Source organism: Mirounga leonina, unplaced genomic scaffold (genome assembly GCF_011800145.1).
Source record: "Mirounga leonina isolate KUSES-001 unplaced genomic scaffold, KU_Mleo_1.0 Mir_180, whole genome shotgun sequence".
NCBI classification, from domain to species: Eukaryota; Metazoa; Chordata; class Mammalia; order Carnivora; family Phocidae; genus Mirounga; species Mirounga leonina.
This window is the reverse complement of record NW_023270469.1, coordinates 1,244,073-1,271,251: the sequence shown is the minus strand read 5'-3', so window position 1 is coordinate 1,271,251 and position 27,179 is coordinate 1,244,073. Positions and strand designations below refer to the sequence as shown.

Below are 27,179 nucleotides of genomic sequence, written 5' to 3'. Positions count from 1 at the left end.
GGATGTGGACAGGGCGTCGGGGCTGTCTGGAGGCATGAGGAGGGCCGGGGACGGGCCTGGGCAGGGCGGGCGGCTGGAGGGCTGCAGGGCGCCGTGGCCATGCGGCCTCTGCTGGCGTGTGCCAGGGTCTCCCAGGATCTGCCCCTGCCCCAAGGAGTGGGCGCCTCGGTCACACCCACCTGACAGGGAAACAGGCTTAGCGAGGCACAGCAGCCCTCTCAGACCGAGGATGGGAACCGGGCCCGCCCGCAGCCCTGCTGCCCGCCCTTTGGGCCTCGACACTCCATTCTCCGAGACCCCTCCCCTTCCACCAGCACGGGCTCGCTCTTTATTTATTTATTTATTATTCCTCTATCTCTGTGCGTAACTTTTGATTTCCTCACCGTGTTTTTCCATTACGGCGGCGGTGGACGCGGCCGATAAGATCGGTCCCCGGAGATGGGACAAAGGGGCCGCCATTGGCTCGAGGGCTGGTCATATCCTGCCCGAAAGGGCCGAGCTGGGCCTGAAATGTGGCGTGATGGTATCGCGGGGGCTTTTGTGTGTCGTCGCGGAGGGGGCCCCTCGCCCGCCCGCCTGCCCCCCCGGCCCGGGACCCCCCTTTGCCCCCACAGACAGAAGACAGACGCCTCTGCGCCGCCCCCCGCCCCGGCTGCCTGCAGCGGCCTCGGCAGGTGCTCGGTCAGCCGTGGTCTGTGCGGGGCCAGCTGGTCCTTCGCTTCCCGAGCCTGGGTCCTGCCCCTGCTGGGCCGGCGCTCCCAGACGCCTGGCTGGAGCCCCTAGCTCTTGCCTTGACTCAGCAGTTCAGCTCCTAGGACTTGGTCGCAGGACAGTCCTCTCTGCGTGGACAGGCATCGGGGGGCGAGGAGCGCCATCACAGCGGTCTTGATGATGGGAAGCCATTTATTTAGTAATTTATTTTGCCGACCTGTAGAATCTCTAGAAGAGGGAGAAGTGATTCTAAAAGAAGCAAATTCTACACAGATCCCTAAACATTTGGCCGGCCCGTGCATCGCCCCGCACACACTCGCGGGGGGTGGACACACCCAGCGCCAAAGCCCACGGTCACAGCAGCTCTGGGGCTGACGCCGGGGAGGCCCCACTCCCTGAGCCCTCACTGGTTCTGCGTAATTCCCAGTTGCCCCGCCCCAGGGCCCAGGGCAGCAACAGCCCGTCCCCTGATGGCCCGGGACCTTGCTGGGTCTCAGAGGGCATGTGCTGCCACCCTGGTAGACAAGCGAGGGGCAAGGTGTGGAGGTGGGAGTGAGCCCCGTGCTCTGGAGGCCGAGACGCCCCGCGGAGCCCAGCGGTGGGCTGCAGCCAGATTCGGGGCCCAGTGGGGAGCCTGAGGGTTCCTGAGCAGAGGAGAGGTGGGAAGGAGCTGGGCTTTCTGTCCATGCCCCTCACCCGCTTCCCCTGCCCTGGCCCAGCCCTGCTCTCCTGTCTCCGCCTCCAGGGTCATGAACACAGAGCCCTGGATGCAGTTGGACCCCCGGGCTTGAACCCCGTTACCCCCCTCACTGTGTGGCCAGGTCCTCTCTGACCCTTGGTCTCGTCTGGTAACGGGGAGAAGAGCCACCCTGATGGCCTGGCGGGGGAGGGGGAGGGGCGGGCTTGAGGACCAGGCTGCTCAGCGCCGAGAAAGCAGGTGTCTGTGGGTTCCGTGCCTTGCAGGCCCAGGCCTCTCCCTGGGTCCCAGCCTCCCTCCCCATGTGAGAGTGCCTCCTTTGTGGGTGGGGCAGATGAGAAGCGCAGGGCTCATAAAGGGTCAGCAGGTGCTCAGGGACTATCGGCTTTTCTGGAAGGATCTTTGTAATCCCTAAGGGGCTCACTGGGCCATAGGCGGTGACAGTGTCATGTTCTCCGTGACGTTGGCTGACCTTGGTGCCTGCTGCTGGCCCCCCAGCCCCCCCCAGGGTGGAGGCAGGCACCTGCCAGGCTGGGGTCAATACCCAGGGCTGTCCCTCCACCCTTGCGACCACCCGGCCTCTGCCCAGACCCTCCCCTACCACTCTCCATTTACAGAGGGGCGACTGGGCCTAGACCCCTGGCCACACCCCAGCCCAGGAAGGGAGCAGGGTGGGCTGGCCAGGCCAGAGGCCAAGAGGTAGTGAGCTGGAGGCCAGATGGGCAGGAAGGGCCCTCGGTGGCGTCGGCCCCTAGAAAAACAGGGGGCAGGGGCCAGGACGCCGATAGGAACCGAGAGGCTGTTTGCACGGGAGGCATTTTCTTTACCTTATCACACATCCTGCTTCCAGCCTGCAGCCAGGACAAGGCAGGGCTGGGGAGGGCCAGGGACCCCCACCCCAGCTCCCAGGCCTCAGGGTCTCCCAGGAGCTAATGGGACTCCCTCTCCCTGATTCATAGCTGGGAAGACTGTGGCCCAGAGACCCAGGGCAGTTGGCTTTTCGAGAAGGCTGGAGGGACCATGAGTTCTCACACTCGGAGGTGCCGGGAAGGTGGTGTTCTCAGGCCCCGCGGGGCTGAGGGGAGGCCCCGTCCAGGGTGGGGAGCAGGGCAGTATCGCGGGTCCAACACGCAGACCACCAAGGGGTCTCGAGCCCCGCCTCTTACCCTGTGTCTCCTCTTGCCAGTCGAGCAGCTCTTGGCTTTGCCCGGACGGGGGCAGTGTCTTGGGAGCACAGCCCCACCCCCAAGGAGCTCTGGTTGGGGTTCAGATGAGGCGATCAGAGCTCAAGGCAGGTCCCGCTGTAACCTCCCCCAGAGCTGAGTCCGAGCTGCCCGCACGGCCCCTACCAGCGACCCAGGGCCTGGTCCCGATGGCTCCGCCCCATCCCAGCCCCACAGACCCCCTTCCCTTAGGGCTGCTGACCCCCCAGTGGTGAAGGGCCCCCGCGGCCCCACCCTGCCCTGCTGGCAGTCCCAGGAGGCCCCAGCTCCGCCATTAGCTGGGGCCAGGGTTCAGCCCGATAAAGATGGGCTGTTGTTCTGTGTCAAAAAATCAATAATTTCCAGCGATGTTCCAGCGATAGGAAGAGAAGTTCCCAGGCACCAGCTGGTGGGTGGGGCAGGGGCAGAGCTGGGGGCCGCGGCACCAGGGGCCGCCCTCCCTGCCCACTTCTAACCCCGCTGGCTGGTGGTGCAGACCCACAGTGGTCCAAGAGCAGCTCTGGGAGACCTAGGCCCAGCCCTCTCCCTCCCGGCCTGCCCCGCCCCCACAAGCTACCCTTTGTAGAAGGCCTGGGCCCTCCCCAGGGCCGGACCGGGGTGTGGGAAGCTGGAGCCTGTGGGGAGGGAGGACCTGGGCTCCCGCGTGTCTCCCCGGGGCCCCTTCCCCCCGGGCCCATGGCCTGTCGGCTGCTCTGGGGTGTCCAGCGCTGGTTCTGGCTCCTGCCACCGTCCTCCAGACGCAGCTGCCCCTGGGTCCCAGGCCCCGTCAGTGCCTTCAGGACACAGCCGTCGGTGAGCCCGGCCCGAGGGACGGACAGCCCGCCGGAGAGGCTGAGTTCGTGCACCGTGAGCATCCACCCCCCAGCACTAGAGGTCGGGGGAGCGGGGCTCAGGCTACAGGGAAGCCGGAGGCAGGGAGGGGCCGGTAGCCGATGGCACGGTCCCCCCTGCCTGCACGAGGACACAGGCACACGGAGGTCCCAGCCAGGGTGTCCAGGGCCATGGCCTGGGGTGGGCCCTGTGCCCAGCACCCACTGGCCCACGGCGGAGCCGGCCTCCATGTGGCCCTGCCGGCTGTGACCCCTGCAGCGGGCTCCCAGGAAGGTCGCCTGCCTGCCAGCCCGCCCGGGCTCAGGCCGGCCCCACGTGACACAGCCACCCAGCCAGAGTGCTGGGTGGCCGAAGGAAGGTTAGAACACGTGGCAGCACACCCAGGGGACAGCGCACCCCAGGCAGGCCGCCGGCGGCTCCTGGCAGACAGTCCCCTTCCCGAGGGCGGAGCTCCAGGGGAGGTCTCAGGTCTGAGCTCTGGGACCCACCTGCTCCAGCCTCACCCCGGCTGCTTAGGAAGGAAGGTTCTGGGCTTGAAGCCCTTTGAAAACCTCGGGCCTGGATGAGAAGGGAATCCCCCTCCAGGGAGGACTCAGGCCTGCACACCCCACCCAGCCTGGACACTCGGGGCGCCTGGGGGCCAGGTGAGGCTGGACGCCCGCAACCAGGCCCAGAGGCCAGCAGGGCCCAGGCCCGAGAAGCTGGAGACTGCAGACGGTGGTGGCGGGGCTGGGCTGGGCCCCCCAGGAGGCCTTGTGCGGTGGGTCAGGACACTCCCTGGGAAGGGGCTCCTCTCTGATGTTCCCTAGTCTTGGTCTCAGTCACGTCTCCTGTGCTGGGCACCGCGTGATAGAAGCTAACGGCGAGACGGCTGGCTGGAGGCCCGGCCCTGCGGCAGCCCCCAGGGTGGGTGCAGGGGTGGGGCATCGTCCCGGAGAGGCCTTCCCTCTCTGAGGGGCCATAGCCCTGCAGGACCGCGAGCCTGGCTCTGCCACGGTGCAGGGCCGGAAGTCCCAGATCGTAGGTGAAACACAGTTTCTCAACGATGACGGCCAATGGTCCTCGTTTTTCTGTGTCCTCAGGTCACAGGCCCTCTGGCTGCACTCCCACAGGGTCTGGCCCTCCCAGCGGTGCTCTGTGGGGTTGCCCGGGCCAGAGGCAGGGTGAAGACCCTCACCCACGCCAGGTCCCAGGCCCTTCAAGGTGGGATAGCAGGAAGGACGCCCCAAGCCTGTCAGCACCCCAGTGGGAGTCTTGCCACTGCCCCAGGCCTGAGGAGGCCAGCCCACGGAAGAGAGAGCAGCAGGGCCGGCCTCCTGTGGGGTAGCTGACAGCCCCCCGGGCACTGGGACCTTGCCGATCCTCCCGCACACAGCCCCACGCCTTCCTCATGCCCCAGCACAAGGACCTCCTGCTCAGCCTGTCCCCAGCCCCCGTCCTCTGGCCTTGTGGCTTCATCAGTACATAGGAAGCAAAAACAGTGGCCGACAGGATGGGCCCAGCAGGTGAAGATGTTCCCAGAAGCTGATGGGAACTCATCCGCCCCCCAGACAGTTCTCCCCAAGCCCAGATTTGCCCCCTCCAGCCAGATCCCGAGAGGATGGGGCACAGCATGGCACCCACATAGAATCAGCCCTCCCATCCCAGCCAAGAGGCTCTGTGGCCACAGGCCTGGGGTTCCCAAGCTTCGGGGGACGCCCACCCCCCCTGGCTGGGCGCTCTGTTCACAAGGTAACTGTCCAGGAGGTGGCCCTCCGTGCCTGCCCATGGCCCCCGTTTGGTGTATCCATGTGACCAGACTCTGCCCGCGTGTGCAGGTCCTAAATCTCCCCTCGTGCTGAGGCTGGGGGTACCCAGGTGGGCAGCTGGTGGGGGCAGCCGCTGTGGCCCACCACTGAGGACTTGGAGGAGGGACTGGGGGTCCTGCGGTGCTCTATGTACCTGAGCCCGTAGGAAGCCCCATCACCGCCGAGAGTGGGTTCTGGTGCCATCTGTTTTAGGAGTGGGGTGCCCTGTGCCCAGAGTGGTTGAGAGCCTGGCCAGCGTCACGTGGGCACTGCCAGGGCCTGGCTGGATGGCCCCTGGCCGTGGCGGGGCCGCGTTTGAGTGCTCCCTCGCACCCGCTGTGGGTCCAGCCCTGTCCTTCATGCGCCACCTCCGTTACGTCCCCTCACCTCGCACTGACCCGTAAGGCGGGGGCTCTTCTCCCCTATTTCACATCAGCAGAAACCGAGGGCTAGGAGGGAGGTGATCCGCGCGGCTGGGAGATGTCCGTGCTGGGACACAGACCCGGGTTCTAGAGCTCCCAGGGCTGGCGGAGACTCCGGCGTCATCCCCGCCGTGGGGACTCGCAGGGGTCCGCCTTCCACCTCCTCCTCCAGGCGGCACAGTTCCAGAAGGACCGTCAGGCCCTGGACGGCAGTGGCCTCTCTCTGTCCTTCTAGGACCTCACCTGCCACCGAGCTCATGGCTTGCCCCGTCAAGAGGGCTATGTTGGGGGCAGGAAAAGGGCTGGACTTGACAGCCAGTGACCTTGGGCAAGTCACGCCACCTCAGGAACACGGGCCCCTAGGCTGATGCCCCCGCCGGGGCTGGGGCCCAGGGGGCTGCACCTGCAGGGGAGGGGCCGAGCGAGTGAGGGAAGGGTCTGCCTGGCCCCTCATTATGGGACAGTTTGTGCCAGCCGGTGCCCCCCACCCCACTCACCCCCGCCGGCCCTGCTCTGCCCTGTGACCTTGAGAGAGTCGCTCACCCTCTCTGGGCCTGGTTTCCATGCTGATATAGGACGTGTTGGAAACACACACAGCCTCCTAGCCTGCCCTGCTCTGGGCCCACACCCACAGAGACTTCTGGAACCCCGCAGGGTGGGGCCGGCTCGGCCCTGGGGCTTTCTTCCTCTCTCTCTCCCTCTTTTTCTCTCCCTTTTTTCTGTGTGTGTGTGTGTGTGTGTGTGTGACTTTTATCAAAGGCAAACAGCGTGATCCCTGAGATAGGGCCGCTCCCGACAAGGCGGGGGCCAGCTGGCCCATGGGAGCCACAGGGTGGGGGCAGGCGATGGGCCAGTCACATCAGTGAGTGTTGGCGTTGACCCCAGAGCCCACCGTGCAGGGTGGGGGGCTGCAGAGCAGCTGGGCTTGCCGCTCTGCTCTGGAGACCACCGGCCATTAGCACGAGCACCGCCTGGCCCCCGGAAGGAGAATCCAGCCCGCAGGGTGCGGAGGTAGCCCCTGAACTCGGATACTCCCACAGACCACAGGGCTGCCCCCAGTCAGAGCCACAAGGCGGGGGCAGGGGGCCGAGACATGGTGGGCTCGGGGTCAGAGCCCCGGCCCCTCCGTCGGCAAGGAGGTCAGGTCTAGGCAGTGGCTGCACCTCTGCTGTGGAACCTCGAGCTCTCTGCAGACCAGAGCCACCGCCTCACTGGCTCACTGCGCACTGTGGAGGTTGTGGCCCCCGAGGGCTCTGCAGGGCATGAGGGAGAGCTGGGCCGGGGGCCGTGGCTCAGCGGCCACCCTGGGCTGGGCCCCACGACCCGGGACAGCCCAGGGAGGGAGAGCAGGGCTGGCCTCTCAAACTGACACGCTCGCCTTTACCCTCAGACCTACCGGCCCAGCAGGTAAACTGAGGCCAGCGGGCGCTGCACAGAGGTGGGACCCGGCTGTGGCCTGCTGATTCCAGACCCCAGGTCTCTCACCTGGCCACCCCCTCTGTCGGGACCCCAGAAGGGGCAACACTCAGCCCTGCCTCCTTTGTCCCCTTGGGACGCCGTCAGAGGGCTTTGAGACCCAAACAGACATTTAAATCATATAAATATGCAAGGGCTGAATTCTCTCGTCTGGTTCCTCACAGATGCTTGGGGGGGCGAAATTGAATCCCGCTGCGGCGTGTTTGTTCTGGAAATAATGTGTGTGTGGGGTTGTTTGCCGGAATAAATTAGTCCTTGCCCTGATGCGGTGTCTGCAGTGATAGCCTGACCCCCATGGGGGCCTGCCCCCTCCCCGAGGAGACCAGTACAGAAGGGGAAACTGAGGACAGCAGGAGTCAGCCTGCCACGCGCGCCCACCTCCCTTCCAGCGGCATCCCCGTCGCTCTGCCGCCTTCTGCATCAGCCCAGGAAAGGGTGTCGGGGACCTGGCCATGAGCGTGGCTGGGGCTCTGGTTCACATCTCACCTCCCCGTCGTGGGTCTTGAGCCAGTAGCTTAACCTCTCTGAGCCTCGATGCCCTCCTCTGTACACGGGGAGAACCTCAGTGGGGCAGGGAGGGATCCCTGCAAACTGTACAGATGCGTGGCCAAGGCTCCATGAATGGGGCCAGGAAGCGTGTTGGGATCATACGTTCTCCGGGCAGGTGGCATCACCCCATAGCTCACTACGGGGATGGAGGCCAGGACTGGGCTGGAGCTGGGAAGAGAAAGTAGCCGGCTCACAGGAGGCTGCCCGGGAGAAGGACACCTCCACCTGGAAGCCCACCCCAACTGGCCCACCCTCCCAGCTGCCACCACCCATGTTTCCTGGGAGACACAGAGGGCAGAGGCTATGCCTCCCTCATCCCTGTGCCAGGTGCCCACACGGGGTTTTGTGACTGAGTGAGCATAGAGCCCCGAGTCCAGAGACAGAGCCTGCAGCGTGGCTGGGGTGCTCATGGCCCCAGGTTTCCTGTGTGTGTGGTTGGGAGCTGTCTCTTCGGCCACCACGGGTCCTCTGGCTATTATAGAGGCTGTTTAAAAATAACTGTGTCTTCCTGCCTGTCAGTCCCCGCCTGCCAGCTCCGCGTCTCCCACCCCTTCGCCCCTTGCCCTCACTCATCTATACGTTTATTTCATTCTTGGCCTTGAGCTGAACCCTTATGAGGCTCCCAGCCTGCCAGGAGTGGGTGGCCCCACCCACCCCATTTTGCTGATGCAATTTTGCTTCTGGTTAGGAGAGGGTCTCTGGCAGGTGCTAACTAGGCTCTAATACCGCTTGACCCTGTTTCCGCTGTGCAAGAGGTTGGACAGGAACTGTTTGCTAGAAATAGCTTATCTGAGTAGATGGGTGTTGAACATCACCAGGGCCACCGTGTACAGTTGCCCAGGTTGTGCACTGTAGCAAGGGCTCTGGGTGAGCTGGGGCTGAGATCCAGCCATGTTCCCCTCCCCCAGCCAGGTACCTGCCATAGCCCTTCCTAATGCACAGCCCTTCGGAGCCGGCCTCCCTGAAGCAGAAAGGTGGGTTTTCGTGGTGAGCATTGCCCTATCCCTAACCCAAGTTCCTCGGCTCCCCGGCCTCCTCACCTCTCCCAGGCCTGAGTGGTGGGTTCTGCCCTCAGGCTTGCAGAATGGCAGCCTTTATCGGGAGCCAGCCCTCCCTCTGGCAATGCATGATACCCAGAAGATGGAGTGGCTGCCGTGGGAAATACCAGCCATGCTGTTATCTGGCAGGCTCGGCCCGCCAGCCCTGGGGCTCCGATTAGGGAGCATGGCTGTTTGCCTGTGGGTGCCCATGTGGGCGGGACGGGGAGGCACACTGGCTCAGCTCCTTCCCTCCATCACCATGAGGCCGGGGCCCTGAGACAGGCCAGGGCTGCCCCCACTCCTCCTCTACTCTCAGGGACCCCCGGGCCGGCCCCCCACGCACTGAATTCCCAGTTGCTCCTCCCATGGGAAGGTGGGCCACCAGCCTCAGGTGGAAGGTGTCATGTCCTAAGGGGGGCTCTGTGCCCGACGAGGCCACAATGGTCTCCTTCCATGTGCTCTGGATGCTGATGGGGAACGAGGTGGAAATGGAGGGGCTCCCAGTCATCTTCCCTGTCTCGTCTGTGGTCCCAGCAGGAGAAATGCAGTCCAGAGAGGTGTGTGGCCATCCTTGTTCAGAGGCCCAAGTGCAAGCCGACCCCGGATTGCTTTGAGGTTTCTGGTTGCCCGCAGAGGGGCAGGCCACAGCATGAGGACGCTGGACAGTTCTCCCTTGACCTCCCTCCATGAGCTGGGGAGTCGGGGCGGGGAGGTGAACAGGCTCAGTCCATCGTGAGCTCCCCACCAGCCTCGGATGGCTTGGCAGACGGGTGGATGGACAAATGAGTCGCAGCAAGCTTGCCTTTAGACAGTCTTCTCCTCCTCCGCCTCCCCTCCCTCATGTATGCCCGTCCCCTGAGGGCCAGCCAGGCAGGGAACCAGAGACCCACATACACCCAGGGCCCTGGGTCAGCATCTAGAGCCAGGGGGCCTGGGTTCAGACCCTGACATCCCGCTGCCAGCTACATGACCTTTTGAGACCTCAGTGTTCTCATCTGTACCAGGGGCGTAAAGAGAGGGCCGACTTCATCAGGCCACTGGAGCAGGGGTGGGTGACTGTGCCGGCTGGGTCACACTCCCATCCCCGAGGATGGGACCTGCAGGGCCAGGGAGGGGGTGGCCCGTGGGCAGCACCCTGGGCTGGGGCCCAGGTGTCCTGGGTGGGCTGGCAAGGACATGGCCCCTCATGGGCGAGCTGCAAAGTGACAGAGCCAGTCTCTGCCCCCCTCTCTGGGGGGCTGATAAAGGGGCGCCGGCCTCCTCAGCCTCGACCTGGTCCCCTGCCATCTTATCTGCCCCTGGGAAGACAAGGACCCAGTTAGAACGTTTTAGCTGGGCCTCCTGGCGTATTTACACCTTATCTCTGCCATTAGGCCGGCAGTTATCTGATAATCAGGCCCATTAAGGCCACAGCCTGCCCGATCGGGGCTCCAGGAAGTGGGGCTGCTGCCACAGCGCTTGCTTGGGGACCAGGGCAGGCCACGTGAGGCCTCTGTGGGCCCAGGCAGCCCGGATGGCACCCAAGGTACAAGGTGGCCCAGCCTTCCTGGGCAGAGGGCGTGGGATCAGGGAAGGGACCGCCCTCTGAGGGCGTGACCACCGCCTCCCCTTGTCCCACGAGGACACTGAGGCTCAGGCAGGGCAGGTGACGTGCCCAGTGTGAATCTCCCAGGGTGGCCCCGACAAACACACACAACCTTGGGGCCTTAACACATCAGAAATCTGTTTTCTCCAAGTGCTGGGCCACGCTCGCTCTGGAGGCTCTGGGGGGAGGGTCCTTCCTGTCTCCCCCAGCTCCAGGGGCTACAGTGTGACTTCCTCCTGACCCCATCACTCTGGTCTCTGCCTGTCTTTGCGTGGCCGCCTCCCCTGTCTCTTCTGTGTGTCTTTTATAAGGACATCTGTCATTGGATTTAGGGTCCCACCAGATGATCCAGGATGGTCTCCTCTCGGGTTTCTAACTTGATTACATCTGCAAAGACCCTTTTTGCAAATAAGTGCACATTCACAAGTTCTAGGTGGAGGTATCTTCTCGGCGCCATCATTCAGCCCACTGTAGAAGGTCCTGTGGACCATGCAGTGAGGCTGGGCTGAACCCAGGAGCCTGAATGCAGACCCTGTCCGACCCCATGTCCCTCCCTGGGGAGAATGACTCTCAGGGACTCACAGCAGAAGCCCGTCTGTCTGTAGAAATGCGACCACACCTTGCGGTGGCCCTCCAACACGTGCCACGGGGGCCACCACCTGGGCCACGGGAGCTGTCGGCGCCTGGAGAGTTTGCAGCCCCGCCCCCCACCATGGCGCAGGTGGCCGCAGCACCCGAGCATCTTACACCCTGAGCTAGGAGAGGCCATGCAGAGAGGCAGGAAGACTCAGGGCCCAGACCTTTCCAGAAAGTGAGCAGCGGTCCTGGGAGGGTGGGTGGGGGCAGCAGCATTCTGGGGACAGTCCCCGTCCTGCCGATCTGCAGGGAGTGAACGGAGCCAACGTCAGGACCACCCAGGGGCAGATTCTGGCTTCGCCAAGGGCCTTGGGGAGGTGCGTGGCTCTTTGACTTGGTTTCCCCTCTGAGCTGTGCTAAGCATGTTGGTGGATTAATGCATTCAAGCCTCGTGCAGCCCAAGGAGGCAGGAAGTCTTAGATATGGGGACGTCAGGGCCCAGCATTTCCACAACCTCCACCACAGGCTTGCTGTGTGGATGTGGGGGGCTCAGGCCGGTGGGGAGGGGCTGGGAGGACTGTGCGGAGGCCAGGACGGCGTCCTCCACCGTGTGCCCCCCCCCCCCAACGTAAGCTGCGGGGATGACCCAGCTCCATGCGTGCATCCTGGGCACGGGCAGGTGCTACAGGGGACATGTGTCCTCACGGAGCAGCCGTGGTCCCACCGGCTCAAATCCAGCCGCAGACACCCCGTCCTGTCCCTGCTGTCCCCCAGACAAGGGCTTGCTGCAGGGGCTGGCCCAGCTCCTGGAACCACACACCGGCCGCCGTCCCCAAAACCCAGGCCCCCAGGGCACCCCCACCCCTGGTGGGGACGGGACTGCCGAGCTGGGCAGCTGGGGCTGGGTGGCCGCCGCCGGGGGCACGCCTCACATCCCCGCTGTTTCTCCCCACAGACGAGCTGGAGCTGCTGGTGCGGGACAGGCAGAGGTGCGTGCGGGCTCGGCGCAGCCTCACCGAGGGCCTGTCCTGGGGCCCGTTCCGCGGGGACGTCCAGAGCAGAGCCTCGTCCCCTGGGCAGGTGGAACCGGTAAGGAGCCCCACCCCCGGCAGCCCACCCCCCGCCGCAGGGCCGCAGCCAGGGCGCAGGCCGGCCCAGGGCACAGACCCCCTCCGCCCCTGGAGCCAAGCCGGCTTATGCTCCCGCCCAGGAGCGCCTGCCCCTCCGCGTGCAGTGTGTCGGGAGAGGGGGGCCTGAGGTGTTGGGACCAGGACGGCGGCGGGAAGGACTTGACTGCCTGGGAGCACAAGGGAGGCTTCCTGGGGGAGGTGACATGGGAAGGGCTTTCCGGAGGAGGCCCTTACTGGATGAGTAGAAGCTGGCAAGACAGAGAAAGAGACGGGTGTGTGAGGTGGGGGGCTGGACCTGGTTCGTGAACGGGGGCAAGCGAGGCGGTTTTCCGGGAGCTGAGGGTCCGCTGCAGCGGAGGCTGGGGTTCACTTCGTCCCTGTGGGTCCTTCGGGTGCCGCAGGGTCTTCGCCTCCGCAGCACTTCTGGCCTGCCTGTGTCGTAGGAAGCCCACCCGGGCAGCGCCCTCCCGCTAGTCGCCGCCGCCACGGGGTCACTCGCTTCGGGGTTCCTTGTGGACTGCCTTCTGTTGACGGCAAGTCGGTCTGCGTCCTCTCGCACGGTACAAAGGCTCCTTTGAAAATACATTTTGGGGAAGAAAGGGCCTGATGTATGGGAAACCGGGCCGCTGAATGGGCAGCATGGGGTAGGACCGGAACCAGGAGGGACCTGACCGTGACGCGTATTCAAGAAACCTCTCCTAGTCGTGCTGCCACTCGCTTGAAAGGCCAGGAGGCACCCGGAGTGGGTCCCCTCAAGCCCGGGCTCAGGCACCCGAGACGTGCAGGCACGGCCAAGGCCTGGGCCCTTTTTGATTCCCGGTTTTGCATTCAGGTGCGACTTGATCCAGGTGCACCCTGGCTGGTGGGTGCCCCGCACTGCTGGGCCTCCTGGTCTGCAGGCCCCAGGTGTGGGCCTGTGGTCAGCCTCCGTGTGGTCAGCAGGCGGTGGCCGGGCTGCAGGGGAGGGTCCGCCCACACCTAGAGGCCCCATGCTGCCCTGACAGCCCCATCCGGCTCCAGCCCGACAGAGCCCCCATTTCTCAGCCACAGAAACCAGGGTGCAGGAACTCAGGCTGCACAGTGTCCACAGGGCTGGTAGGGAGCTGCAGGAGGAGTCCCCAGCTGCAGACCCTCAGACCGCCGTTCACAGCGCCCACCCGAGTCACAATCTCTGGGCTGGGGCCTAGGCCTCTGGAGATCCAGGCAGTCTCCCAGGGTCTAAACGTGCAGCCCGGCTGAGGCCCCCTGGGCCATCCACACTGCTCATCACAGCGGAGCGCCTGGGCTCAGGGGAGCACATGCAGGCCTCGGCCGCTCAGCGGGAGGCTGGCCCAGGACCGAGGGCTCCCAGCCCATGACCAGGCCATCCCCGTGGCACAGGGTCCCGGTCCCGTGGCCTCCTCCCTCATGGCAGTTATGCTCCCAGGCAGGCTCCTGAGCTCCTTGAGCGTCTGCTTCCTGAGCCTGTGGGTCCTCGGTGGGGACACAGGGAGGCCCTGAAGGGTCCCTGGGGCCTGAGCCTGCAGACCCTCCAGCGTCCCTGCAGAGGAGAGGGTGGGTGGACAGAGCTGTCGCCGGTCTGCCAAGTGGGGCAGCTGATGGCACACCCACCTCCCAGGGCAGCTTACCACCACCCTACAGGACGGCTGACCCTCTTGTCCCATGGCCCAAGCAGGGAGAAAACAGAGGCAACCGCAAGGCAGACTTTGGCTCCACTGCGGGAATGGAGGCCCTAGTGTTCAGGGCAATCTCTTGAGGCAATGAGCTCCCCATCACTGGAGGCATGCAAGCAGCAGTTCTCTTTTCAAAGGGTGGGCTGTTGAGGGGCAGTTCATGGCTGGAAGGAGGAGTGTGTGGGCTGGGAGCTCCCTGGCTCTGAATTCTCATAAGCAGTGAAAAGACAAAGGGGTGCAGCTGCGTGTCGCCTGCACCTCTCTCCTCTGCTCCCCCACTCTGGAGACAGTCCATCCCTCCAGGACAGACAGGTGTCGCTCACTGCACACACCGAGGTACGCCCATCCTTACGCCTGGGCCCTGGTCTTCCCCGCCCACACCATTGTGAGGCATGCTCCCCATTTTACACATGAGGAAACTGAGTCTCCAGCAGGTTAAGTGACTTGGTAAACTCCCCAGGATCAAATAGCAGAGGGAGAATTGCAACCCACGTCTGCTCAAGCTGAGACCCCTGTGGGCTCTGTAAGGACAGGGCTGAGCTGGCCCCAGAGTCCTGGCCCTGTCCCCGCCCCGCCCTCCTCTCTGAGGGTTTTGTCCTCCTTGGGCCCGGGGCGCAGGTCAGCCTGGGGAGACTTGGCACGAGGTGGGAGACGCTCTCCAGGCAGAGCGATAATGTCCACGGGGAGAGAGGGACCAGCGCCAGGGAAGCCAGTGGCCTTTGAGGCTCTTGCCGAGGAGCTGAGGGAGGAAGGAGCCTCTCGGGCTCTTCCCTGCAGCTTTATCTCCTACAGAATTAAATCCTCGATTAACCCTTATCTCCCCAGCAGGCGCCTTGGCGCCGAATGTCCAGACACACGGTACACGATGATTGATTTCTTAAAGATACGCGCGCCTTTCCGATACTTCATTTATTGTCTAAATATTTTCGCTAACATTTCAGCGAGCCCCTTATCGAGCTCAGCTGATGGGTCCCAGTTCTCTCCCCCATGCACCTCCCACCCCAGATCGTGCTATCAGCCGCCAGGCGGTTTGTCTTAGCTGTTTGGAGAGGAAGGAGAGAGAGGGGCTCTGATAGAGCGTGGCAACCCTTCCCTGTTGGTTTCCTTAGCCCCTGGGCCACTTGCAGATGGGAGGGCGAACGCAGGGCTCCCCTCACAGTCCTCCCACACACACACACACACATACACACGAGACTTTTGGGGGTGGGAGCCCCAGGAAATACACAGCAAGAGCCTGGCAGGGGTCGGTTCGAGAGTGGTTCCTGCACCAACATGCTGTGTGACCTTGGGCAGGTCCCTCCCTGACCCAGCTGTGGCTTCCACTTCCCAGGGTTTGGAAACCCAGCCAGCTCTAAAATTTGTAGTCATATACCAAAAAAAATGTTCAGAATGGTTGGGTGGATGGGTGGGTGGATGATGGATGGATGGACCAACGAATATATGTGTGTACGGATGGATGGGTGAACGGGTGGATAGATGGACGGATGGGTGGATGGATGGATGGATGAATGGACGAGTAGATGGATGGATGGATGAATGGACGGGTAGATGGATGGATGGATAAATGGATGGTGAATGGGTGGATGGATAAATGAATGGATGGCGGATGGGTGGATGGACGGGTGGATGGATGGATGGACGGACTGACATACGGATGGATGGACGGGTGGATGGATGGATCAATGGACAGATGGACGGATGGATGGATGGATGGATGGATGGATCGATAGGTGGGTGGGTGGATAGATGAATGAGCAGATGAGCGAACGAATGAATGAGCGAACTCTTATGCCGAGCCTGGCCCACAGGGGCTCGACCCATCTGTCCAGTAGTCCCCCCAGGGCTTACCCACTATAGCCATGAGACCACCATGACATCAGTGAGACCTAGCAGCGGGGGCCATGGCTGCCCAGGAGGACAGCGGGTCCGCTGGGGAGAAGCCCCTTCCAGAGTGGTTGGAATGAGACCAGCTGAGCTCTGCCCTGTCGTGCATCTTCATGCAGGGATCGGCTTAGAGGGACCTCCCCCATCCCTCAGCTGGAGGTGGCAGTGGGGCCCCACGGGCTCTGAGCAGCCCTCGTGCAGGAAGCCTTGAGGCTGGCGCTGGGGGTCATTGCCCAGCAGAGCCAGCCTCCCAGCAGGGCCACCCTCCCAGCAGGGCCACCCACCTCTTCCTCTTTGCTCGTATAAGGACACTCGGTACTGGATTTAGGACACTGGATAATCTAGAAGGATGTCATCTGGATTGTCCCTAATTTAATCACATCTGCTGAGACTTTTTTCCAAATAAGGCTGTGTCCACAGGCTCTGGGTGGACATGTCTTTGGGGGCACATTCAGCCTGCTCCGCAGAGCTAGCAAGCAGCAGAGCCAGGGTCCAGCCCAGGTTGGCCCCTGAGCCGCCACGGGGCAGCCCCTGAGGAGATGGTCAGGTCTGGGCTTGGCTGGAGCACCAGGGTGGTGAGGAAGGCAGTGTGGGGCACTCTGAGGTGGACGTCCTCTGGACAGGAGGCCTGCCACTGGCCTTTCTGGGTCTCTGACTCCCTTCCTCCCCACACCTCAGCCTCTCCGCCTGCAGTTGTAGGAGCAGGGTCTGGGAGATGCTGTGGGTGCAAAGGGTCAACTCAGACCGGCCTCCTGGAGGTCCAGGAGGAGGAACCGCCTGGTCTCAGGGACCCTGGAACACCTTCCGCCACACTGGGGCCAAGGCAGCCATGGGCACCAGACCCACCTTTACAGCTGGTTCCCTCCCTGAGCCCAAGGGCCACCCGAGGAAGAGGGCTGGGGGCCACTTGGCCCACATCCCTGCTGTCCACATAGCTCCCCACCTCACCCCCACCACATTTCATGCTCTTCTCAGCCTGTGTCTCTAGAACGTTCTGCCTCCATTGGTTGTTTCTTGTCAGCCTCCCCACTCCAGCATCCACACTGGGAGATCAGGACAGCATGTTCTGTTCATGGTCCCCCCACACCAGGCTCTGGGGGACTGTTCAACAAATGAACAGATGGATGGGTGGAGGCAGGAAGGTAAGGATAGGTGGGTGGAGGGGCAAATGAATGGATGGATGGGTGGATGGATGAGTAGAGGGATGGATGGATGAGTAGATGGGTGGATGGGTAGGTGGTAGAGGAGTGAATGGATGGTAGGTGGAGGAAGGGAGGGAGGATGGATGGATAGATGGTAGATGGTGGATGGATGATTGGTGGATGGATAGAAGGATGGATGGTAGGTGGTGGACGGGTGAATGGATGGTGGGTGGATAGATGGAAGGAGGGATGGATGGATGGATGGTAGGTGGATGGATGGTAGATGATGGATGAATGGATGGTAGGTGGATGGGTGGTAGGTGGATGGATGGATGGGTGGATGGGTAGGTGGTGGAGGGGTGAATGGATGGTGGATGGAGGGAGGGGAAGGATGGATGGATGGATGGATGGATGGATGGATGGATCGGTGGGTGGGTGGATGGATGGATGAATGGATGGTAGATGGATGGATGAGTGCATGGAAGGAAGCCAAGATCATGCAGACCCCAGTTCTAGTCCTGTGTATGCACATCCACCTCCTGTGGCCCTGGGCATCTCTCTGTTCTGTGGGCCTCTATCCTCATCTGTGAAGGGGGTTCTTTGCAGGGTCTGGGGGAGAGGAAGAGCCGAGGACAGAAAGGCAGTTGCCTCTGGGAGCGTGCACAGGACAGGGACATGACTTCTCAGGATGAGCTGAAGAAGGTGGGTGGGGGCCCTGCCCCAGCCCTGACCTCCCATGAGCCTGCCCCACAGTGGCCCGGAGGAGGCTTGGGCAGCCCCACTGACCTTCTGCAGGGCGGTCTGGCTCACTGGGCTGGGCCACCCCCTTCCCCTGCCCGAATGGGGCCCCTATCTCCCTTTCCCCTGATGCTGTTTCATGAGATGGCTAGCAAGGTTTGGGATCAGCCTCAGATAAAGTCACAGCGGATGGGGCAGAGATAGAGTTTCTGATGGTTATCGGCAGGCATAGAATCCAGACACTGACCTCTTTGTTGGGGGAAACAAGGAGTGGTCTCAGATGCACCCAGAGAACTTCAAGTGGCCGCCCATTATCTCAGGGCCAGGTGGGGCCATCCTGGAGCCAGTAGGAACAGGCACGACCCCAAGGGGCTGCAGGCTGGGCGGGTGGAGAGGCTTCTTCCTGAACCCAGACACGGCCTGTCCAGGGTGAGCTGGACCCAGATGGGACCCGGGGGCGCTTGTGGAGGGAAGGTGGCCGGCAGCACAGGCCGGGCGGGGGAGCAACACATAGCCCCTCCCAGGCTTACACCCCACGTCCCTGCGCACGGGCAGCACAGCGTCGGCTGGGAAGAGAGCCTGCCTCGGCCCAATGCCTTCAGGCACCAGAGAAAGGCGCTTCTGTTCCTGGGCTGCTCGGAACTGGGGGGGTTGGGGCGGAAGGAGGGAAAACCTGTCAGACCCTCCCTGGGTGGCGACCCCGCACCCCTAGGACCAAAGCGCAGGCCTGGGAGAGAGGCCACGGACGGTCGTGTCCCCAGCCGCCCCCATTCAAGTGGGGGGGGGGGCGCCAGGCCCCGGCATCGAGGGGTCACGGGCCGAGTCAGGCGGCCCCAGATCCCCCGGCCCGTTCTGCTCCTGTCCCCGTCCTCCCGGCCTGCCCGCCGCCGCCACACAGGCCCTGGGCCCTGGCGGGACCGCGGCGCTGCCGCCTTGGCTCGCAGGCGGTACACGGAGAACGAGGGGATCTGCAGCGTCAGCAAAGCCGTGCGCGTTTTTATCATGCTGGGAGCACGCAGCTCCTGCGAGTGATAAGCATTAAACCTACCGGGAGGCTGTCAGTCTCAGTTTGAGGGTTAGAAATATTGGGACGAATAATTAGATTTCATATCGTTACCACAGCGCCAATCGGAGGATCAAGCAGATTAATTTTTTTCACCCTCCTCTGCTCATTAATATTCATTAGAGACTCCTGAGGCCCGGCCCCGCCTTGCTGCAAGCCGCTGTCCAGGTCAGCGCAGCTGGACGTGGGGGCCGCCGGTCACCCGCCGCGGTGGCAACCTCGCCCGGCCGCTGTGCCCACTCCCACCGAGCCGGCGGGACCCCCAGCTGTGGGATCACCAGATGTCTGTGAAAAGCAGGTGTTACCTGCTGTGGTGGAGATGCTCTCCCCAGGTTGACCTGTGGCACTTGCTGACGTGGGGCCCCAGTGGTCCCCAGCCTTCTGCACCCAAAGGCGCGGCCCTTGCCTGCCATGTCCTGCCGGCCGAAGGGAAGGCGAAAGCAAGGAGGCGGGGGGGCTCCTGTTGTCTGTGTGCTGGTTGCACAGAGGTGGGCACGGCTGGAAGGGAGGGCTTCGCGCAGATCGATGCTTCCAGTGCCCCAGGAGGGGCTGAGTGGCAGAGAGGCCTCAACCACCCAGCCCCACCACCGAGAGCAGGGAGCAGGGTGATGGCAGGCCTGCGACAAGCACGTGGGTTGGGTCACAGCTCCAAGCACGAGGGGCAGTGCCCATTTGCAGAGAGGGCAGGCATGGGTGCAGGCCGCTTCTGCTCCCACAGCTAGAGCTCACCCCTCTGGCCACCAGTCGCCACTTGCCCCTTCCATGGCACCCCACTGGCCACGCTGCCCCAACCTGGTTAGGGGTTTCCCCAGGAGCGCTTGGCTCATGGGCCTGAGTCTGCCGCAGGGTAGGGACGAGTGGGCAGAGTGGACAGAGGGCTCACCTCAGATTGCAGGGTGGTGCTCGGCTCAAGGTCACAGCAGGGGAGGCCACGCCTGGCCTGGACCCCAAAGCCCGGCTCTGCAGCCTGTGTTGTCCCCGGGCAGGAGGCAAAGCCCAGGGAAGCACCTGGGCTCGGAGCTGGCAAGGAGGTGCCCAGACTCGGAGGACACCTCACACGCCATCGTGTCCCACCATGGTGGTGTCCCGGCCGGCGGCTGTGTGGACCCCTGGCGTGCACACAGCCACCCAGCCTAGGTGGCAGCCTTTCCAGGTGATACTGGTTCTCCGATGCAAGGTCCCCATGCACCATTTCTGAATAAAAGGCACTTATTTGCATAAAACAAAAGTACCCCAAAGTGGGTGCGTACTGTGCCTGGTGGCGGAGCTTGGGGACCCCTGGTCGAAGCAGCCGGCCCAGATCCCAGGCCTGGCACTGGGGCTGAGGGCCCGGATGTGGCAGGAGTCACCCCAACCTCCTAGGGCAAAGCCAGGCCAGGGTTCTGCCCCCACAGACCTGTGCCTGGTCTCCTCAACGTCTGAGCGGGGGCCAGGCCGCAGAGCGGGGCCGCGGGCTGCCCTTTCTCCCCGGCACCAGGCTCTATGTGCTTCCTCTCCTGCTGGGATGGCCCTGGGTGTCAGAAATCAGGGAGCCCCACTCTGCAGGCCCCCAGCAGCAGCCTCATGGGCTGAGCCCAGAGCACTCTTGCCTTCCGGGCACTGCAAAGGCCCGGCTTGCAGACAGAGCCGGGGAGAGGACGTGGCTGGGCGAGGTGGTGCTGCGTGAGCTGCGCCCCCATTTCCCGCCTCTCCCCCCTCCGCCCTAACCCCACACACGGATGTCAGTCTCTGGGAGCCTCAGGGAGGCCGAGCCAGCTTTGGCATGGGGTCATGTTGCTGCTTGGGGGCCTCAGCTACTGGACCCAGGAGGATGTACGGCCCAGGAGGATGTGCTCGTGTCTGCCGTGGGCTGGCCTCGGGGCGGACGGGACAGAGGTGGGCCTGCCACGCCCTGTAGCAGGCAGGGAACCACCCCCCAACCTCGGGGAGGACCTAGAAGCCCCTCTCTGGGGAGACACCATCTCCTCCAGGCCACTCTCAGCCTCAGCTCTGGGAGCTCGCTCTGGGGGCCTGTGTGCGAGGAACCTGTGCTCAGTCTGGCCCATGCGCCCACGGGCTGCCCCGTGGCACCCAGCAGCCTGCTAGAGCAGGGGGGCAGGGCGAGAACACAGATCTGGGCGAATCCCGGCTCCGCTGCTCCCTGGGCCTCGGTTTCCAAGAGAGCCCAATGCCCCGCGCATGGGAGGCGCCGGCTGCGTGCTCGGCCTTGGCCGCACAGCGCCCAGTGAGGGGCAGCAGGCTGCAGCCTGGCCTCCCTGCCGGGGGTCACGGGCTCCTCCCTGGGCGCCACGCGGGGCCCTCGGCCAGCTTCTTCCCGTGCTGGGTCCTTGATGAGCCCCTCCTCTCCCCCCCAGGGCCCCGCCCTGACGCTGCTGCTGGAGGACCAGCCCTGCTGGCTGACGTCGCTGCCACAGGCCCTGACCGAGGCCGAAGCCAACGCGGAGATCTACCGGAAGGGTTGGTATCCTGGCGCTTCCCTCGCGGCCTTCCGGCAGGTGGGGGCCGCTCAGCTGGCCCTGGGCTGGCCCTTAAAGGGAAAGCAGCCTGCCGGGCTGAGCAGAGTAGGCGAGCTAGGGCCGGGCCTCGGGGCGCCCTGGGGTCTCGGGGGGCCGGGGCGCTGCTTCTCTTCCCGGGCCTCTGGGAGACCGCCGGGGTCAGCAGAGAATCCCGGGCCAGGTGGGCCAAGGTATATACACATGTTCCAGTCCTATGTAGTCTGGCTCGTCCTGGGGAAGAGCAGGAGGGCCACGTTCAGACCCAGCCTCGTGGGGCCAGGCCACGTCCCCTGGCCTTCTAGAAGGAGTGGCCCGGGAGTCCCCCTCCCCTATTGCTCAGAGCGCTCAAGGCGCTCACACGTGAGGCGGGGGCTTCCATCGCGAAGGCCACGGTCCCGCCTGCCTGGGAGGTTTGACCCCTAAGCGAAGGCTGACACGGTCTTCTCGATGTGTGACAACCAGCATGTCAGGGCAGTGGAGATCCCCTCTGTCCCCAAGGGGATGATGTCAGCAGAGAATCGTGACAATTTCTACAGCCACACGAGGTCTGTCCAGCCAGTGTGGCCATCGGGAGGGTGTATGCCCAGCAACCACAGGAGAGGGCCTCATTCCCCAGTGGGGGGGCTCTGTTTTGCTGGAATGTTCCGGGGGGTGCCACGGACACGTTGCCTCCCTGCGCACAGCGCATTCAGCTGAATGCTCCCAGAGGAGGCAAAGCCCTGTCCTGCGGGCAGCTCTCATTTCAGGAGGGAGCCAGAGGCCATCAGGGGCAGGCCAGGTGGCATGTGCCCAGCCCAGTGGGCCTTGTGGGCAGCCCCTCCCTCCAGCTCTGTCCCCACACGGGAGCCTCCGTGGCATGATGGAGGTCCAGCGCAGGTGCTGAGCCCAGCGTCTGGGAACCTAGGCCACCCTTCACCCCTCTGTCCCCCTCCATGGGTGGGGGAGGACGCCAGCCCCCCACCCATCAAGGGGTGCTTGGAGGTGCCGTCAGCCCTGGGTTTGTACACCCAGCCAGCAAGCGGGCCAGTTAGTGCTGCTTGGCCTGCCCCTCCCGCCCCGGTCAGCAGGGCTCCGGCCACTGTCCGCCAGGCAGGGCAAGCTCCTCACAGAGCTGACGGGCGCGAGGTTGGCCTGGGGGGTGGGGGGCAGGGCTGCGCCTCGGTGTAGGGTTCCTGGTGGTCTCAAGCAGGATGCAGGAGGTGAGCAGGCAGGTGCCTGGGTGGCTGGCAGAGGCTGCCCCCTGCTGGCTACCATGGGAACGGCGGCTCACCGTGGAGCTGAGAAGGGGGAGGGCCTGCCTGGCAGCTCCGGCCCGTGGCCCCAGGCTCTGCTGCCTGTCCCTCAGGCCACCCTTCTCCCAGGCAGCCATGCGGGCCATCTTCAGGGCCTTCCCACTAGGCGGGAGCAGGCAGGCCCGGGGAGCCAGCCGGTCACCCCCTGACCGGGGCTCCATCCCCCACCTGATTTCAGAACCCTGGTCTCCAAGAGGGGGCCGTGGGGAGGGGCTCGGGATGGTGGGGTGAGCCGCCTCTGGCCCTCCCGCCACTGAGGATTTTGCCCCCACAGATGAAGCCCTCTGGTGCAGACTCACCAAGCCGGTGCCCGCGGGCGGCCTGCTGAGCGTGCTGGTCACGACGGCCGAGCCCCGGGGCACCCCCAGCCACCCTGTGAAGGAGGAGCCGGCAGAGCCCGAGTGCCCGGCCCCTGCCGACATCCAGCTCCTGCCCCAGCAGGCCGGCATGGCGTCCATCCTGGCCACAGCGGTCATCAACAGTGAGTACCGATCCGTGCCACCTGGGCACCGTGGGCCCACAAGGGTGGGTTACCGTGGGGATCTGAGCAGAGCAGGCCGTGCTGCAGCCGATGAGTGTGGCACGGGGCGGGCCCCAGGCCCCGCGCGCTCCCCCCACTAGCCGGGCCCGGCTGCAGCTTTCAAGCAGAGCGGGCTACATGCCCAAGGTGGGATGCTGAGCAGCAGCCTGGCTCCCACCCCGGCGGATGCCAGGGCCGTGTCTACACGTGTCACTAGACACGGCCGGGTGTCACCTGGGCTGAAAGAGCCCCGTCACTCGCTCCCTGCTGGGGTGCTCTCGGAGTCAGGGTGTCGCTGCGAAGTCAGGTTCACTCTGCTGCACTCCCACCATCCACGCCGAACCGAGGGGTCTGGGGTCACCCAGCCTGTCGCGAGGGCACCGCTGAGGGGCACAGATAGCCTTCGGGGGGGGGTGGCCTCGAGCACGGCGCATCTCATGAAGTAAGGTGGGGACACCATCATAGGATGGCAGTGCCGACTTTATTGGGGGGGGGGGGGGGGCGGCCGGGGCTCAAGCCCAGCACGGTGTTCTCCCAAAGTGGTTCCAGGCAAGGGCTAGGATTTCCTCTCAGTGAAGAGTAGGATCCAACTGCAGGGCTGCGAACTTGGAAAGAAGGGACCTTTTGAGGAAGTTAAACAGGGATGGGGGAACCTGCCCTGACCCCAGGTGGCTTTAGGACACCAAAGGGGAGCCCTGGAGGCGGCTGGGGGCCAGGCAGCACCTGCGGACCCACGTCAGGGGCATTAGCCGCAGGCAGGGGCCGGTGCACAACATCCTGGCTGTGGAGAGACCGAGCGTGTGGAGGGGACGTGGCTTGCGCTGCTGAAACTCAGGCAATCCTGGTGCGCATTTGTGGGCTGGTGGAAATGACGCGGGGAGAGGGACGAGCTGCACATGGGAGATTCACCCTCCCCCCCCCCCAGAGCCCTCCAGGGAGCGTGGGTCCTTGGGGGCAGGACCCCGTCCAGACACTGAGGCTGTGGGGGGGACGGGGCTCTCCGGGGCCACTTGGTTGCCAGGAGCATCTGGGGCCCACAGTGCCCAACAGGGTCAGTCCAGTCCTCAGCGCTGAGGCGGGGGACGCTCGAGGTGCTGGGAGAGCTTTCTCCACTTGGGGGTGCACGCCTCACCCTGAAACAGGACTGTTGCTACTGTGGGCTAGAAAAGCCTCGATACAGAGTCCGTCATACCTGGTTTATCAACCACTCTGGCCTCTGTTTTCTCACCTGTGCAATGGGGCTGTGGTCCTCACTAAACCTCAGGGCTGAGGCCACCCACAGCCAGCAGCACCATTCCCAGCCCTGGCCCCACAGGCACAGAAACAAACCCACCAGGGGCCTTTCAGATTCCAATCCCAGCTCAGCGCCTCAGCTGATGGAGAACAGAGCTGCCCTGAGGACCCCCCCTCTGCCACAACTGTGGACCCAGGATAAACCTCAGAGACGCCGGGATGAGAATCGGGTCCTAAGCTGCACTAGAGCCCGGACACGTCCCAGGGCCCAGAACAAGCCCTCCCCCTCCCCTGTCTTCATCCAAGGGGCAGGGGGCCGTGGAGCAGAGACAAACAGCATTCTGCAGCATCCTGCTACAAAAACCCTGAGAACCACCCGTCAGAGACCCTCACCAGCTGGGAACCCCTCTGCCGCCCCCGCAAGCTGAGCTCCTACAAACCGAAAAGTCCCAGGCCACCTGTCTTGAGATAAACGTGAATTAAGCAATGTTGGCCCATCCATACTTGATGTGAAAACACTGCGGGGAGGGCTAAGAGGAGAGACAGGGCGAGCTCCTCTTCCTCTGCAGCCCCCAGCCTCGCCCCACCCGAGGCCGCCCAGAGCCACGCTCCACTCTCGTCCTCCTGCCCGCGTGCTTCAGGGGTTCCCTGTGCACCTGGCCGCTCAGACCTGCTCCCGTGAACACACACGTTTCCTCCACAGGGGCCCAGGGTCACGCCATCCCTCAAGCCCCCTCACAGCACACGGTCTCCGGCACGGGGCCACCCCCAACATCGCAGACGCCCAGCCCCCCTCCCTCGGGTGCCTGTGGACATGGCCACAGTCTCTGGGGGGCTCGCTGTTGGGAGGCAGCCTGGGGGCTTAGAGACCCCATCCGTGCGATCCTGGGGCATCCTGGAGAGCTAGAGCTAGAGAACCCAGTGACCAGCAGTGAGCAGGAGGGAAGGCCCCATTCACAAACCCCACCCCTCAGGAAGGCAGGGGCCCGCAGCGCCAAGCCCTCCGTTTCAGGAGGCTCCGTGCCTTGCCCTGAGTTGCGGGCGCCCCCTCTCCCCCGCCCCACAGAGGACGTCTTCCCCTGCAAAGACTGTGGAATCTGGTACCGCAGCGAGAGAAACCTGCAAGCCCACCTGCTCTACTACTGCGCCAGCCGCCAGACCACCGGCTCCACGGCCGCCACCGACGACAAGCCCAAGGAGACCTACCCCCACGAGCGCGTCTGCCCCTTTCCCCAGTGCCGCAAAAGCTGCCCCAGCGCCAGCTCCCTGGAGATCCACATGCGCAGCCACAGCGGTGAGCACCACGCCCCCTCCCCAGGGCCGCCCGCCGCGGTCTGCATGCCCACCCAACAATGCATGTCTGCCCCGTCTGGCCCCGGGCGCCCGCCCTGCCACATAGGCCTGTGTTAGCCTCCCAGGGCACCTCACAGTGCTCCCGAGTACACGGCCCACCGGTGCTCATCAGAATGGTCAGCTCGGGGCCAGGTGCTTGCCACAGTCCCAGGGGACAAGGGGCAGAGGAGGCAGGTTTAAACAGAGCCCCCAGGTCACAGGCCCCTGGCCAGCTGGGCTCCAGGAGCCCACCCCTCACTCAGCCCTGTGTTCCAGGAGAACGCCCCTTCGTATGTCTGATCTGCCTGTCGGCCTTTACCACCAAGGCCAACTGTGAGCGGCACCTGAAGGTGCACACGGACACGCTGAGCGGTAGGTGGGGGCCGGGCAGGGGCTGGGGGGCACCCCACCCCCGGGCCCTGATACCACAGCCTGCCTGCAGGTATCTGCCACAGCTGTGGGTTCATCTCCACCACAAGGGACATCCTCTACAGCCACCTGGTGACCAACCACATGGTCTGCCAACCGGGCTCTAAGGCGGAGATCTACTCACCAGGGGCCGGGCACCCCGCCGCCAAGCTGCCCCCAGGTGAGGCCCTGGGCTGGGAAGGGATGGCGACCCGGAGTCCACTTCAGTCTTGGCCCTCCGCCACCTCTGCCCGGTCCAGCTCTACCCTTCCCACCCTGCCCCTCCTCAGGTCTGGCCCAGGTAGGTCCTGCTCCAGCCCTGAAGTGTGGCCCCTGGGGTCTCCCTGCAGACAGCCTGGCCAGCTTCCAGCAGCACACGGCCCTGCACGGCCCCCTGGCTTCTGCTGACCTGGGCCTGGCGCCCAGCCCGTCGCCCGGACTGGACAGGAAGGCCCTGGCAGAGACCACCAACGGAGAGGCCAGAGCCGCCCCGCAGAACGGGGGCAGCAACGAGCCCCCGGCGGCGCCCCGGGCCATCAAGGCGGAGGCCACAACGGAGGAGCCCGAGGCGGAGCCAGGGCCCACGGCCGCATCGCGGTCACCCTCACCGCCCAGCCCCGCTGCGGCCACGGTGAAGCCCGAGCTGTCCAGCCCCACGCCCGGCTCCAGCCCTGGCCCCGGCGAGCTGGGGCTGGCGGCCGGCGCGCTCTTCCTGCCGCAGTTCCCCGCCGCGCCCCCCGCCTCGGAGATCCTGGCCAAAATGTCCGAGCTCGTGCACAGCCGGCTGCAGGCGGGAGCGGGGGCGCAGGCCGGCCTCTTCGCGGGGGCCCCCAAGGGCGCCACGTGCTTCGAGTGCGACATCACCTTCAACAACGTCAACAACTTCTACGTGCACAAGCGCCTCTACTGCTCCGGCCGCCGCCCGCCCGACGACGCGCCCCCCGCGCGCAGGGCCAAGGTGCCGCAGCCCCCCGCCCGCGCGCCCCCCGGCCCGCCGCCCGCAGAGGCCGATGCGAGGCACGCGTCGCCAGGCTCCGGGACGCGCGAGGACGAGGCGGGGGGCGCAGCCAGCCCCGAGGCCGAGCCCGAGGCCGAGCGGGGCGGCCGGGGCCGCGAAGGCAGTCCAGGGAGCCCGAGCCCGGGCAGCGGGGCGGACGAGGACGACGACCCCCGCCGGACGCTGTGCGAGGCCTGCAACATCCGCTTCAGCCGCCACGAGACCTACACGGTGCACAAGCGCTACTACTGCGCCTCGCGTCACGACCCGCCGCCGCGCCGGCCCACGCCCGCCGGGACCGCCGGGACCGCCGGGACCCCCGCGCCCGCCGCGCCCGCCGCGCCGCCCGTGCGCACGCGCAGGCGCCGCAAGCTG

The 27,179-nt window shown here is 64.7% G+C and overlaps 1 protein-coding gene across 1 annotated transcript in view; it reads left to right on the top strand.

Annotated features, from left to right (window-relative positions):
• Positions 1–27,179, top strand: part of ZFPM1 (zinc finger protein, FOG family member 1) — a 67,365-nt gene that overhangs the window by 37,100 nt on the left and 3,086 nt on the right. The window contains exons 4-10 of the mRNA XM_035024505.1: positions 11,853–11,986; positions 20,882–20,984; positions 22,589–22,795; positions 25,134–25,361; positions 25,676–25,771; positions 25,842–25,988; positions 26,158–27,175. Of these exons, the coding sequence (XP_034880396.1) occupies positions 11,853–11,986; positions 20,882–20,984; positions 22,589–22,795; positions 25,134–25,361; positions 25,676–25,771; positions 25,842–25,988; positions 26,158–27,175 (1,933 nt within the window). The remainder of the gene's footprint in view (positions 1–11,852; positions 11,987–20,881; positions 20,985–22,588; positions 22,796–25,133; positions 25,362–25,675; positions 25,772–25,841; positions 25,989–26,157; positions 27,176–27,179) is intronic.